Source organism: Carcharhinus amblyrhynchos, chromosome 3 (assembly GCF_965287045.1).
Source record: "Carcharhinus amblyrhynchos chromosome 3, sCarAmb.v2.hapA, whole genome shotgun sequence".
NCBI lineage: Eukaryota > Metazoa > Chordata > Chondrichthyes > Carcharhiniformes > Carcharhinidae > Carcharhinus > Carcharhinus amblyrhynchos.
The window spans coordinates 74,309,602-74,326,181 of NC_137326.1; the positions used below are offsets into that span (position 1 = coordinate 74,309,602).

Below are 16,580 nucleotides of genomic sequence, written 5' to 3' on the forward strand. Positions count from 1 at the left end.
ATAGATGTGAAAAAGTCCATCCTTTCTTCACTAAATATGGGATACTTTGTCAGGATGTGGGTATGCCGGCGTTGGACTGGCGTAAACACAGTAAAAAGTCTGACAACACCAGGTTTTAGTCCAACCTATTTATTTGATAATATTCTCACTAGCTTTCGAGGGGACAGCCTCTTCGTCAGGTGAATGGAGAGTTCTGGCCCTCCTGACGAAGAGGCTGTCCCCTCGAAAGCTAGTGAGAATATTATCAAATAAATAGGTTGGACTAAAACCTGGTGTTGTCAGACTTTATACTTTGTCAGCACAGAGCCACTTCTTGATGAGTTGGCACACCTTTAGTTTTGGTTTTTGGACAAGCAAGGCTGAATAGCTTTTTATCAGTTTTATGATGGAAGTTGACACCCTCTGCTGATGACCTTTAGGCATGCAACAGCAGCAAAGGGAAGAATTTGCCATAGTGTGTTTGTGCCAGAACACAACCACCAGCCCCCCTCTCCCATTTGACTACACTGCAGATTCCAGAAGATCCTGTTCTGTCATGCCTATCATGTTGTAACGGGAAGATGAGATCATGTTGAGCAGCTTTGACAGGTAGCCAATTTTCCCCAGAAACTTAAATGGACCACCTCTACTCATATAATTGAATGCCTTGGTGAGATCAAAAGCAATGCTTTGTTCACTACATTTCCCTTGTAGCTGCCAGAATGAGAAGATCATACCAAGTGTCACCTTCCAGTTCTGAAGCCACATTGGGATTTGGGATAGATGCAGTCAGCCAGAATGGTGACTCAGTAGTTGTTGTGATCGCTGCAATCGCCCTTGTTCTTGTATGGGGTCATAATCTTTGCATTGCGCATGTCTTGGAGCACCGTCCCTCCAGCTGAAACACCATTTTGTGAAGAAACTACAGGAGTTTTGGTTTCCTGTGCTTGATGAGTTCAGGCAATATAGCATCATTACTTGTAGTTTTTGCTCATGGTAAGGAATTCAGTTTTTTGCTAAGCTTCTCCACTTGGGTTCGATATTCATCCCTGCCACGACAGACAAATTTTCCAGTAGTATTCAGAACTTCCTTGTGATGATATTCTCATCCAAGTATGACTCCAGGTAGCATTCCATCCACTTCTCCAACTGTTTATTAGTCAGTGATGACCTCCCCTGCCTTTGTTTTCAGTTGAGTTGTTTGCTTTGCTGATGAAACTGTTGTATTTTTGATCCCTTCATGCATTCCTCCTGCATTGGAGGATATCCAGGTATTCTGGCAAAGTTATAACCAATAGCCATTGGCTTACCAAGGAAAAGGCAAAATATTGCACGTGCTGGAATCTGAAACAAAAACAGAAAATGCTGAACAATCTCAGCAGGTCTGACAGCATCTGTGGAGAGTGAATTGAGCCATTGTTTTGATTCTAGATGATCCTTCATCAAAGCTGGTTTTCCAGCATTTTCTGTTTTTGTTGCTATTCGCTCATTGTCTTAACAAGTCTAGTCTTTCAGCAGCTCTTGGTGTATGCTGAATATTCTCACTCTGATCTTGTAAATGATTAGAGCAGGTCACTCGGTTTTGATGACAGGGTCAGAGTTATGCTTGCCTCCAGCCAGTCAACAATTTTTTGCCATTATTATTCTTTTGTTGTGAGTGCCATTTTGTAGATGGTATCATTTCACATCTGTACTTTGTGTAGGACTGCCATGGAGAACCCGATTTATTTGAGTTGAGGACCTGTTTTTGTCTGTTTGGGCAACGTAGCTGACATTGATTCAAGGACTGCAATTCTGCTTTCAATAAGTAGACTTCACTCTAACCCTGGTGCACACTGGGGAGTAATTTGTACCATAGCGCTGCGTCAGGTGCCAGTATCGATGATGCTGCTGGGAAGCTGAAACTTCTCATAGAGGCATTTGTGGACCTCTGAATGCCTATCACTGTGTGGAGAATGGATAAAAGTAGAAAAAAATAGAAACAAGATGAAAGGAGACGTGGTTCAGATAATCCCTGTTCCATTGAACTAATGTTAGGACAATTAATCACTGACCAGGCAGCTAAGTTTGTTTGCAGACCTGTTTAATTTTTTTATACAATAAAGTTCTAGGTGGGTTATATTTTTCTAATGGAATCTGATGTGATTCAACAAGTTAATGGGGAAATTACTCCTGTTATTGGTTTAGTAGCACAAAATTGCCAGTCTTGCAGTGGATGCTCAAATTGCCAGATTTGACTGAAGAATATCTTTGGCTTTAAACTCAAATTCACCTGCATTTTGATAAACTTAATCTCTAACTTCAAAGTAAACAACTCAGCAGGTTGATTGACTTGTCAAATATGATTGAATGTTATAGAAAACTTGAATATAAAGCTTTTTAAAAAATTCTTGTCACGTGGTAGCTATGAGCTATGGTGCATTAAACTTTGTAAGTATGATTCTATGTTCACCTGTTCTAATGAAAGTTTGGGGGTGTATAAGACTGTTCATTAGGTTGGGTAGTTGCTTTCCAGTACTGCAGTAGCTTTAGGATGCCCAGAGTGACAGCAGTTACTGATTGGTTGCTTGGTTTGACAGTATTTGCTCTGTTGTCAGATAAGTGTGTTTCTTCCTTTTACAAGCCTGTGTATTTCTGCACAGTAAAAACTGTTGGCTAGGGGTTAGTTTCAAATCTGTAATACACTGATGGGCTCAGAGGACAGAGATGGACTTGAACAGCATCCACAAAGATCTTTTAATTTTGTTACAGTTCAGAATTTTCCCTGGCCTATTATCTGTTCCAGTCCACACAGGATAGAAGCAATCTTGCATATCATTTTGTTCCAAGCACAAGTCTGTAGAAGAATCTGTGATCCTTGCTGCATGCTCCGAAAATTGCATCACTCATACCTGACTGCGGGTTGAAAGAGTCTGAGAATGAGAGAGAAAATGTAGCTATTTTGTAGTCTTCATGCTATCCAACGATCTCATTTGTGCATGTTATTCATGATTTTGAATACCTGTACCAAATCTCCTTTAGCTTTCTCTCTCTGCTGAGTACCGCAGCTTTTCTCTGCATAACTTAATCCCTTATCTCTGAAACCATTCTAATAAATCCCTTCTGCATCCTCTCTTGATACTTCAACTATCCATCCTAAAGTGTCACACCCATCATTAAACACAACGTTTCAGCCTAACCTGTGGTTTACAAAGATTTAGCCCAATTTCCTTGCTTTTGTATTCAGTGCCCCAGTTAAGAAAGCCAGGGATTACAAATGTTGCCTTAACCTGTCCTGCGATCTTCAAAGTTGGTGAATGGTTCTGGTGAAGGAAGATTTAAAAATCTATGGAGAAAAGATGGGACAAGTCTAATATCTTAGATAAAGACAAGCAGAGTAGGACAGGAAGGGATAGAGAGCTAAACAGTAATGGGGCATCAGAGAAAAATAATCGCCATTCCAGGGATGTGACTGTAACGTGACTGAGGTTGCCTGATAAATGTTGTGGAAACATGCAGGTCTTTCGTTGATATTGTCGCTATTCATTCTTTCTAAAATGTATCACTTCTCGCACAATTGTACTCAATTTCATCTGCCCAATCCTCTATCTGTCTGCCCTCCTGAAGATTGTTACCATCTGCCAGTTTATTTACTATAGTGCCAAGTATTTTTTACCATCTGCAAACTTAGAAATTATGTCCTGTTCAAGGAGATTTGCTAGAGATTTCCAAAATCATGAGGGGTTTGGACAAATAAGTAGGAAATGCTGCTCCCATTGATGGAAGGGTTTAGAACAAAAGGACACAGATTTAAGGTAATTGGCAAAAGAGGAAAAAATCTTGCATGTAGCAAGTGGTTAGGGTTTGCAATGCACTGCTTGGCAGTGTATAGGAAGCACTTTTAATAGAGACATTCAGGAGGAAATTGGATTATTATCTGAAAAGGGAGAATGTGCAGGGTTTTAGAAGGAAAGTAGGGGAGTGGCATTAGGTACGTTGTTCCGTTGGAACGCCAGCATAGATATAATAGGCCATACGGTCTCCAGATATGCTGTATCCACTCTTTGATTTGGTATACTTAAGTCCAGGCAATATTTTTATATGTTATATATCAGAAAGAACTGATTCTAATACTGATGCCTGCTGAATACTGGAATGTACTGCCATCCTGGTAGAGACTTCATTCCTTGACTTTGATAAAAAGGTAGGTACAAAGTGCTTGCAACCTGATGGATGAGAACAGGGGCTGCAGGGTGGATGAGAAAATTCATTATGGTGCAGGGTGCAAAAGCAGGGGTGTTGAGAGGGATGTGCTAGTGGGAGACGGTCTCATCAGTTCGCAGCCACGATCAGGCACTCCAAAAGTTGTGTTACCTGGCTGGTGTTGTGGTTAAGGACACCTCGTGACTGGAGGCAAACCTGGAGGGGATCCAGTTGTCATGGCCATGTAGGAACCAGTGACTTAGGACTCAAAATGATGCTCTAGCGAGAGAGTTTGAAATGTTCAAAGTTTGGAAGTAATCTCTGGATTGTTACTTAAACCACACGCCAATTAGTGTAGGGTTAAGCAGATTAGAGAATTAAACAGATGGCTCAAAGAGCGATATGGGAACAGGGAGTTTTGATTTATGTGCACTGGCACTAGTACTTGGGAAAGAGGGCACTGTTTCATTGGCTCCTTAAAAACTGGACTGGGTTCAGTTTCCTGTGAATCATATAACTAAGTTTCTAGTTAAGGGCTAATTAGAGCTTTAAATTAAGAGTTGGTGAATGGTTCCAGTAAAGGAAGATTTAAAAATCTATGGAGAAAAGACGGGACAAGAGAACAGTCTTTTAGTTTAGATAAAGACAAGCAGAGTAGGACAGGAAGGGATAGAGAGGTAAATAGTAATGGGGCATCAGAGAAAAATAATCGCCATTCCAGGGACGTGACTATAAGGTGACTGAGATTGCCTGATAAATGCTGTGAAAACATGCACCTTGACAGGCAGGGTGGAAAAGGAAGAGGGGAAGCCCTGGTATTGAATGATGGAATAAGAACATTGATGAGGAAGAAACTTGGCTCAGAAAATCAAGAAGAAGAATCAATATGAGGGAAGATTATGAAAAATTAAGGTCAGTAAATGCTGCCTGGAAAAGCATTATAGGCCCCTGGGCAGTAATTATACCATTGGACAGAGCATTAAGCGAGATCTAATTGCATATAAATTTCAGAAAGCTTCACTGGCATGTCTTTTTTTTTCAGCAATACTCATATAATTGGAGCTTGGAACAAAGACAATATAATAATTGTGGGGACTTTAATTTTGTATAGACTGAACAAATCAAATGGGCAAAAGTGATCTAGAAAATTAGTTTGTAAAATGCTTTTGGGCAGTTCCTTGGAACAGTACCTTGTGGAAGCAACTAGGCATAAAGCTATTTTAGATGTTATTGTGTAATGAGATATTTAATTAGTAATCTCAAAATTAATCATAATACATTCAAATTCCATGTTAAATTTGAATGTAAAACACTCCAGTCCCATAATGGTTTTAAGAACCAGCAAAGGGAAACCAAGCCCTTGGTAAGAAGGGAAAGAAAAGAATGAGAGTTAACTCACCAGGCATACAAAAGCTTTTGCAAGTATGTAAAAGGAGACTAGCAAAAGTAAAGATTAGTCCCTTGGAGGCAGAGACAGGAGAAATTATCCTGAGGAATGAGGAAATGGCAGAGACTTGAACAAATATTTTGTATCTCTTCACGTAGAAGAAATGTGTTATCTCCCAAACGCAAAAGGCAACCAAGGGTTAATAAGAATGAGAAATAGAAGATGATTACGTCAGCAGAGGAAACATATTGGAGAAACTTAAGGAACTAAAAACCAAATTTCCTATATCTCATGACCTTCATACTGAAAGAAGAGTGCATTGGCCTTGGTTTTCCAACATTCTGTAGATTCTAGAACAGTCCCTGCTGATTGGGAGTTAGCAGATATGATGCCACAATTCAAGAAAGGTGGGAGGGATAAAACTGACAGCTACAGGGTAGTTAGCCTGACATCTGTCATCGGGGAATGCTGGAATCTGTTGATTCTAAATAATGCAATTAGAAAATCGTAGTATCATAGTATGATCAGCAATATAGAAGGCACAAAAAGTATAACCAAAAGATAAATCTGGAGTGATCCTTTTTAGTAAATGAAGGGCAGGACAAGTGGCCAAATGGCCCCTCTTATCGATGTAATGAAACTTTGTTCCAGGCACAGTGGAAATTAGGAATGGGAGAAGGCCATTCAGCACTCTACCCTAACTGTTGCATCATTCAGGCAGATAATGACGAATCTGTATCTCACCTCTATTTACCCCCCTTTGTTCCATAGCACCTTGATACTTGTCTGACAAAAAAACTATCTATCTTTGTCTCGAAAATTTCCATTAACCCAGCATCCACAATCCTTTGGGAAAGGGAATTCCAGATCCATGAAACAGATGTGTTTAAAAAAGTACAGGACAGCCATCTTTCATATCCAGCCAAATCAGAGAAAAAAAACTGCCAACCAATTATTAATTCTCATCACAAATTTCAATAGCACTATTCCTGAATTTCTGTGTACATAAGAACATAAGAAATAGGAGCAGGAGTAGGCCATCCAGCCCTTCGAGCCTGCCCCGCCATTCAATAAGATCATGGCTGATCTATCGTGTCTCAGTTCCACATTCCCGCCCTCTCCCCATAACCCTTAATCCCCTCACTTATCAAAAACCCATCAACCCGTGTCTTAAAAATATTTAGCGAGGCAGCCTACACCACCTCAACGGGCAGAGAATTCCAGAGATTCACCACCCTTTGAGTGAAGACGTTCCTCCTCAACTCCGTTCTAAACCGCCCCCCCCCCCTTTATCTTGAGGCTGTGCCCCCTAGTCCTACTGTCCTTTCTGAGCGGGAAGAGCCTCTCCACCTCTATCCTATCCATCCCATTCATCATCTTATACGTCTCAATGAGATCTCCCCTCATTCTTCTAAACTCTAACGAGTACAAGCCTAGTTTATTCAGCCTCTCCTCATAGCTCAACCCCCTCAACTCCGGCATCAGCCTAGTAAACCTCCTCTGCACTCCCTCCAAGGCCAAAATATCCTTGCGTAAGTGCAGCGACCAAAACTGCACACAGTACTCCAGCTGTGGCCTCACCAATGCCCTATACAGCCACAGCAAGACCTCCCTACCTGCACTGCTGGTTCTGAATTGCTTCCTTAGTCTTTTGGTCAGCGTGGCCCAAATTATGTTTGAGATGAATGAATTACCTACAAAAATGGTCCATGACAAAATTAAAGGAAGTGGGCATTTCATACAGGTAACCTGGATTGAAAAGGGAATACTAAGCCAATGAAATTAATTTCTTCACCTGTCATACGCAAGTGAATAAGACCAGAAGTGACACAATAGCAAATGTGGGTAACCAAGTTATAACATGAGGGCAGAGTGGAGTGCAAAGCTTGGACATTGAGCAAAAGCTCAGAGATTTATTCACGTGCTCAAGAGAAAGCCTCCATGTTGAGCTACAAGGCAGCCACAGCACAAGAAAAAGATCTCAAACACTTGGCAGTTTACAAGTAACTGATGTAAAAGACAATGAAATACATTCATTTTGGCCTACCTCCGCTTCATTAACCAACCAACCTTACAGGTCACAATCCTAAACGTAAAGGGCTTGGGATTTCTCTGGCTACTAAAAATATTTTTTTGAAACAAAATAGCTGCAAGCAGAACTGAAATTGATAATGAAAATATATATTAAAAAACTTAGTACATTTTTATTAACGGACAAGGAACTGCAGTACACACACGAAAGCTCAATTTAAATTTTCACTTTTCAGTGCTTAGCCCTGAAAATTTTAGTTTTTTAAATTGTTCTTGTGGTAGAAGCCTGTGGCTATAGTAGTAGATTATGGCTGTCCCTAGATTCCCCAAGGCTCAAAAAAAAATCTGTCTATTACAGGTTTAAATATACTCAATGGTGGAGCATCCACAGCCCTCTAGGATAGAGAATGCCAAACATTCACAACCCTTTAAGTGAAGTAATTTCTCCCTATCTCAGTCCTAAAAGATCAGAACCTTATCCTAAAACAGTGATTCTGTGGTCTAAATTCCTCAGTGGCGGGGAGCAACCTGAGTTGCTGCCCGGTCAAGCCTCTTCAGAATTCTAAATGCTTCAATGAAATCACCTCCTATTCTTCTTAATTCCAGAGGGAATGTGCCAAATAACTAGCCTGTCATCAAAGAACAACCTTCTTATACCAGAAATCAGTTCCGTCACTGTACACTGCATCCAGTTTAAGTATATCCTTTCGCAAATGGAGACTAAAACTGTGCGCAGTATTCCAGGTGTGGACTCACCAAAGCCCTTTACAATTGTAACAAGACTTCCTTGTTCTTATTCTCCCTTAATCTTGCAATAAAGGACATAGTGTTTGCCTTTCTAATTGCTTTCTCCACTGCACCTGAATGCTAAATTTCTGATTTCCTTCCATCATTTTCAAAGAACAAAGAAAATTACAGCACAAGAACTGGCCCTTCGGCCCTCCAAGCCTGCACTGACCATGCTGCCTGACTTAATTAAAACTCCCTACCCTTCCAGGGACCATATCCTTCCATTCCTATCCTATTCGTGTATTTGTCAAGATGCCCCTTAAAAGTCACTATCGTATCTACTTCCACTACCTCCCCCAGCAGCGAGTTCCAGGCACTCCCCAACCTCTGTGTAAAAAAAAAAGTGTCTCATACATCTCTTTTAAACTTTGTCCCTCGCACCTTAAATCTATGCTCCCAATAATTGATTCTTCCACTCTGGGGGAAAAAGCTTTTGTCTATTCTGTCCACGTGTCTCATAATCTTGGAGACTTCTATCAGGTCACCCCTCAACTTCCATCGTTCCAGTGAGAACAAACCAAGTTCCTCCAACCTGTTCTCATAGCTAGTGCTCTCCATACCAGGCAGTGTCCTGGTAAATCTTTTCTGTATTCTTCCCAAAGCCTCCACACCCTTCTGCTAGTGTGGGGAACAGAATTGAGCACTTGGAATATAGTGTGGCCGAGCGAAGGTTCTATAAAGCTGCAACATGACTTGCCAATTTTTAAACTCAGTATCCTGGCTGATGAAGGCAAGCATGCCATATGCCTTTTGACTACCTTCTCCACCTGTGTGGCCACTTTCAGTGATCTGTGTACCTGTCTACCCAGATCTCGCTGCCTATCAATGCTGTTAAGGGTTCTGCTATTTACTGTATATTTTGCATCTGTAATGGACTTTTCAAAATACATTACCTTACATCTGTCTGGATTAAACTCCATCTGCCATCTCTCCACCAAAGTCTCCAAACAATCTATATCCTGCTGTATCCTCTGATGGTCCTCATCACAATCCGTAAATCCACCGACCTTAGTATTGTCCGCAAACTTACTAATCGAACAGGGGACCTTTTAAAAAAGCTTTCTTAAAAATATTCTACTTTCTTATTCTTATGATCAAAGTAAATTTCACATTGAGCTGCTTTATAATCCATTTGCCATCCTGTTGCCCACTCATGTAACCTATCTAGATCTTTTCTGGAGTCTTTTTGTGTCTGCACAGCTTACGTGCCCATCTAACTTTGTATCGCCAGCAAGGTTAGATAAGTTACTCCCAGTCTCTTTGCACCGATCGTTGCAGCATTCATTACAGCCTACCAATTTGAACGTTCCCCATTTACCCTTTCTTGCTTTGACTATTAACCGATCCCCTATCCGTGCTACTATGTGACCCTCAACTCCATGAGCCCTTATCTTAGATTTCCAAAAGGTACTCAATAAGATGCCATATAAGTATAAAATGTTAATTGAGCAAACAAAATCCCAGATCACATTTCATCGGCTGAAATTTTCCTGTCCTTTTTTCATTGCTATAATTTGTGGAATCTGTTTTGGAATTCCTTTCTGAAGGTTGAGGAAATAAAAACTTAAGTAGGAGCAAGAGAAGGCCATTTAGCCCCTCGAGTCTTTCACCACTCAGCACGATCACAGCTAATCTGATTGTGGCCTTAACTTCCTGTCAATTTGCCACAACACTCAACTCCCCGTAAATCAATCTATCTAACTCTGCTTTGAATATATTCAGTGACCCAGCTTCCACTGCTCTCGAGGGAAGAAAATTCCAAACACCAATGACCATCTGAGAGAAGAAATTCCTTTTCATCTCTATCTTAAATGGGAGATCTTTTGTTTTGAATCTGTGCCCCCTAGTTCTAGATTTCAGCCACTTGGGGAAACATCCTCTCAGCATTTATGCTGGCAAGTCCCCTCTAAATAAGATTACCTCTCATTCTTCTAAACCCCATTGAATATAGGCTTCAAACAGATCCATCAGCCTACTGACCCTTCTCTGAACTGCTTCCAATGCAAGCATATATCTCTTTAAGTAATCTTAATTTTGATTTCTTACAGAACGCCCGCATGGACCCTGAAGAGCTCTTTACAAAGCAGGAGCGGATTGGAAAAGGCTCGTTTGGTGAAGTTTACAAAGGAATAGAAAACAGAAGTAAGGAAGTCGTGGCAATTAAAATAATTGACCTAGAAGAGGCAGAAGATGAGATTGAAGACATCCAGCAGGAGATTACGGTGCTTAGTCAGTGTGATAGTCCATACGTCACAAAGTACTATGGCTCTTATTTAAAGGTAAGAAAGGAGTTTGGAGTAATGGTTAAATAAAGGTAGCAACATCACTCCCCTCATACCTATGCATCTATACTCACCAAATGTGCAACTCAGAACTTTATTGCCACTGTTATGTTTTTTTAGTTTACAAGCTATTCAACTCCTCCAGTGCACTCTGACTGACACCATGCAGAGAATCCAAACAATCGGTGTATTTCCACAGGGAGGATGGAGTGATGTTCCCAGCTTCTAGAGGTCAGACCAGCCAGAGCCTAGCAAGAATAGGAAATTGGTATAGAGAATGGAAAAATCCATAATTGAGAAGTAGCCGATGATACTAAAATGCTGGGTTTCTTAAAATATGTATTTTACAATGAACCAGCAAAATTTGAGAGGATTCCGTTGTGTTCCTTATTTCTCTTCTGAGGAAAAATTCTGTATAAATCATTTTTGGCTTGATGTAAGACCTGGAGAGATCCAAAAAACCACCCAACTGTCACTTAGTGCTAGAGGGTTGCCAATACTGCACACACCTCTGTTCATTTGTGCAATTATGTTGTTGTTTATATATTTTTAGACTTGGAAATGGCCAGGTTAGTTCCATTGCTTCCACCTTTTGTGCAGCTGATTGCATGCAGATGGATATTGGATATGCTGAACAGTTGTATGCAGGACATTTTGAGGAGTTGAGGGTTCATAAGCAAGCTTCTGTTTCTTCGAGCAACAGGCTTTTCAGTGTAGAAAGGGTGAATTTGAAGTGGCATGAGAAGAAAGAATGGATTATTTCCTGCCCCGACTATCTCTATTATCCACCAGAAATGCTGTGCAAGAAAATGATTGGAATGCCTTGTAATAAATATAAGCTTGAAAGATTTATTAACTATGAAAGATAATAGTTAATAAAGTCTCTTCTTCAAAGGGTTTGAGGGAGTTTTGTCAGGAAGACTTGTTTGAGAAAAATAAATTTGAAGTAAACAATTACAAATATTTATGTAAAATTGGGATTGATGCATCAAGAGGTCTTATCTGTTCCGCATACCCTTGTTAGCAAAATCTGGTGAATAATTGAGCATAATTTTCTGCAGCTCTTCAGAGTTCAAAAGATGGAACTTAAAACTGTAAGCCACTCTTCACACTCCGTAGATTGGCCATCAATAATGGATATCAATTAAGTCCATTTCATGTACTCCTCCCTCAAGTGACTTAGAGCCATAGTCATAGAGGTTTACAGCATGGAAATAGGCCCTTCGGCCCAACTTGTCTATGCTGCCCCTTTTTTAACCCCTAATTTAGTCCCAATTGCCTGCATTTGGCCCATATCCCTCTAAACCGATCATACCCATGTAACTATCTAAATGCTTTTTAAAAGACAAAGTTGTACCCGCCTCTACTACTACCTCCGGCAACTTGTTCCAGACACTCACCACCCTCTGTGTGGAAAAAATTGCCCCTCTGGACACTTTTTGTATCTCTCCCCTCTCACCTTAAACCAATGCCCTCTAGTTTTAGACTCCCTTACCTTTGGGAAAAGATATTAACTATCTACCTTGTCTATGCCCCTCATTATTTTATAGACCTCTGTAAAATCACCCCTCAGCTCCTATGCTTCAGAGAAAAAAGTCCCAGTCTATTCAGCCTCTCCTTATAACTCAAACTATCAAATCCCGGTAGCATCCTAGTAAACCTTTCCTGCGCTCATTCTAGTTTAATAATATCCTTTCTATAATAGGGTGACTAGAATTGCACACAGTATTCCAAGTGTGGCCTTACCAATGTCTTGTACAACTTCAACAAAATGTATTCAGTGTTCTGACCGATGAAACCAAGCATGCCGAATGCCGCCTTCACCACTCTGTCCACCTGTGACTCCACTTTCAAGGAGCTATGAACATGTACCCCTAGATCTCTTTGTTCTGTAACTCCCTCCAACACCCTACCATTAACTGAGTAAGTCCTGCCCTGGTTCAATCTACCAAAATGCATCACCTCGCATTTGGCTAAATTAAACTTCTTCTGCTATTTGTCAGCCCACTGGCCCAATTGACCAAATCGTGTGCTTAATCAAATCATGTTGTGAAACAGCAAAGGCTACAGTTTAACTAATAGTTGATTGTTAAAATTACTGAATGGTTATGCTGATGCTGTGTAGGAATAGAGAAATGGCGTAAATCTCCAGTGAAGAAATCTGAAATAAAGTCATAATTCTGCTATGAGGTAGTGAATAGCGGTTATTGGGGCACATTCTTCAAATATGTGCTGCCAAAGGACTGCCTCCTCCATTGATCTTGCATATAGGATAGAACAGGGCCAGACACAGAATTGGTAGTTAAAAACTGGAGTAGATGCTCGTGGTTAAGGCAACATTGGACAGGAGGGTGCCATATGTTGCTATCTGCAACCTTCTCAGAAGATTGGAAACAGCTTCTTTTTCATTGTTTCTTGGAAAGTAAATATTGTATTCCTGCAATTGCTATATTTTGCAACTGTGAACCGCAGCATTTTCAAAATTTGCTTCAGAAAATAATATTAGAAATTGGAGCAGGAGCAAACCATGTAGCCCCTCAATCTTTCTTTTTCACCTTTCAGTATAATCATTGAGGTTGATCCTGAGCCTCGACTTTCACTTCTCTCCCTAAAGTTTATTTATTAGTCACGAGCAAGGGTTGGATTAACACTGCAATGAAGTTACTGTGAAATTCCCCTAGTCGCCACATTCCGGCACCTGTTCGGGTCAGTGCATCTAACCAGCACATCTTTTAGACTGAGAGGGGAAACCGGAGCACCCGGAGGAAACCCATGCAGACACTGGGAGAACGTGCAAACTGCACACAGACAGTGACCCAAGCTGGGAATCAAACCCGGGTCCCTGGCACTGTGAGGCAGCAGTGCTAACCACTGGTGCCACCGTGTCTACTCTATATCCCTCGATTACCTGAGAGACCAAAAATCAACCTATCCCAGCTCTGGGATTTGCCCTGTCGAGCCCCTTCTGAGTCTTGTGTACTTTAATGAAATCATCTCCTATTCTCCTAAACTCCAGAGATTATAGGTAGAGTTAACTAGCCTCTCATCATCGGACAATTCTCTCTCCAGAAACCAATCCTGTGTACGTGCACTGAACTGCGTCCAGTGTAAGTACACCTTTGCATAAATATGGAGACAGAAACTGTATTCTAACTGAGGTCTCATGAAAGTCTATACAACTTTTATCCCATTGAAATAAAGGCTAATATGCAATTTGCATTCCTAATTGCATGCTGTATTTGGATGTAAACCTTTGGAGTTCCTTTCACTAGTACACCCAAGACTTTTGGAACATCGACATTTAAAAGCTTTTATAGTCTCTCTGTGCTCACTTCTTGGAGTAGGAGTCCTCCCGTTACAAATTCAACGGGTCCTTTCACTTACCTCCAATCCAGTCCATCACCAAACCCTTCCCTCTGGCCTCTGAGCTGCTCTTGATCTTTTTCATTGAGAACTGTCAGCATGACATCGGCCATCTTAATTTCTCTGCTCCTATCACCCTGTTTACCTTGTCTCCCTCTGAACTTGCTGCGCTCCATTCTCTCAGGTCCAACCCTGATTTTGTTATCAAACCTGATGACAAGGATGGTACTGTTGTTGTGGACATATCGACTGCGTACCAACTCTCAGATACTTTTTCCAACTTCCCTGAACTATGATCCCCACCACCACACATCTAGCCATTGTTTCCAGGGTCATAACTGACCTCGTTTCTTCTGGAGATCTTCCATCCACAGCTTCCAACCTTAAAGTTGGAGGCAGGTGGATAATGTCTGTGGGAGTTTGCGCATTCTCCCCGTGCTTGCGTGGGTTTTCTCCGGGTGCTCCGGTTTCCTCCCACACCCCAAAGATGTGCTGTTAGGCTGATTGGCAGGAATAAATTGTCCCTAAATCAGTTTCCCTCAATCTGGATGGCCATAAAACATTAGATAGGGGTCATGGGTAGAGAGGTGGATTGGTGGTGTTGAGATGGTGGCGCGGGCTCGTTGGGCCGAAGGGCCTGTTTCCCGGGCTGATTTTGTTCTTTGTTCTTTATCTTTGTAATTTAATCTCCCCACCTTCTAACCTATACCTAACCTTCCCTTTTTGTTCCATCTGACCGTCATCTTTATCAACAGCATAAAACCCATCACATTTCTGCCTCTCCTGTGTTCAGAAGAAGGGTCATTTCGGACTCAAAAGATTAACTCTGTTTCTCACTCTGTAGATCTTGCTACCTAAATGCTTTAGCTTTTTGCTTGTTTTCATTTAAATGCTTTGTCTTTTTAAAAATATTATGTTATCCCTACTATTTATCTGAGGTGAATGCATCTGTTATGGTGCTCAGACATGCAAACGATTTTCATTCATATAAATTGTGGAAAATATAATTGTTGGTTTAGTGCTTTCATTATATCAGATGCCTTTCACTTTACCAATAATTTCCAGGCTGTCAGCAAAAAAAAGCAACTTTTCAACACCATTTGGAACATTCAATTGGTTCATCTTATTCTTGTTAAGGAATGTGTGCATGACTGAATTAGAATTGATAATTTGAATTGTAGTAACTTGGCATGTCTTGTGAAAGAAATTTAGGCTGAAAGTGTGACTCAAAAATATGTTTTTCGCAAAGAATGTAATGGACATGTTCTGTTCTCAAGAAGTGCAATGGAAAATTCTGAATAAAAGATCTGAACCTAGAATCACCATTTCAGACAAATTCTTTAATTTTGCCAAATTAAAGATGCAATTCAATTTAATCTTCTCCATTCGTTATTTTTAGACTTTGCTATTTAGTGAAAAATATAAGTTAGTCCGTCTGTTGTATGGTGTCCAGAATCCCAGTGACCCGTCATACTCCAACAACATTTAACAGAAAAGTAATTTATATTCAATAAGTAATATAAAACGTTTTTATACCTGTTGTAAGGATAGATGGAAAGAACTTGTAAGCAAAATGTTCAAGTTTAAAGTTGCAATATCTTAAAAGGGCATCTGCTTTCTGAACAAAATGAAGGATCTTTAAGCAAGGATTAGTCCTTGATGGTTGACGGATGCACAAGAGGCCAGGGTTGAGTGAAGGATTAGAGAGGGCGTTTGGAGGAAGTAAGTGATAGAAAGGAATGCTGCCATGAAGGAATTTGAACACCGATGTATAAACTTTAAATTTAGACATGTGGGGGTCAGCAAGGGCATGAGTGATGGGTGGGGAGGACATGATATGGGTTTAAAACACATCTCTTTAACAAAACTTTTTTGACTTGCCATTCACTTTTTCTGGTAGTAGCTCTCCAGAGACCTTTGAAATTTTTCTTTCCATTAAAGGTGGTATATAAATGTAAATTGCTGTCACAACCTCTTCATCTCACTTCAAATTGGCTGAATAAAGTAATTATTTTAGAATCATAGAATCCCTACAGTGCAGAAAGAGGCCATTTGGCCTATCGAGTCTGCACCAACAATTCCACCCAGGCCCTATCCCTGTAACCCCACGTTTTTACCCTGCTAACCACTGTGCTACGGTCCGACCCAGACAGAACTACTTGTACAGTGTGATTTAAAAGGTGCTGAATTGAATACAGAAGAGTTTTAAGCTTCTGAATGTTTTCAGCTGTCCCCAAATCCTTTTGATTTCTCTGTTTCCGGCCCGCATCTTCACTCCTGTGATATTCCATGGAGTCCGGTTCTATTCCAGCAGAAATGTATTCTCATCCGTTGTGCACCCCCATGTCCAAGTGTTCCCTGTGAGTCATGCCTCAGTAACTGCATTCTCTCACAAATAAAAGCACAATGTTGAGAATGTTGGAGATCTAAAATAAAAACACAGTTTAGGCATCTCTAGACAGAGAAATAGAATTAATGTTTCCTGTCCAATATTGTTTCGGGTTTGAAAAATGGCAGAAATTTGATGGGTTTTATGCCCTTAACAAAGGGAGAGGGTCAGGTGGGAC

The 16,580-nt window shown here is 40.7% G+C and overlaps 1 protein-coding gene across 2 annotated transcripts in view; it reads left to right on the forward strand.

Moving 5' to 3' along the window:
* Positions 1–16,580, forward strand: part of stk25b (serine/threonine kinase 25b) — a 57,638-nt gene that overhangs the window by 14,147 nt on the left and 26,911 nt on the right. For both annotated transcript variants that reach the window (XM_080185296.1, XM_080185297.1), the window contains exon 2: positions 10,417–10,647. In XM_080185296.1, coding sequence (XP_080041422.1) covers positions 10,417–10,647 — 231 coding nt within the window. The remainder of the gene's footprint in view (positions 1–10,416; positions 10,648–16,580) is intronic.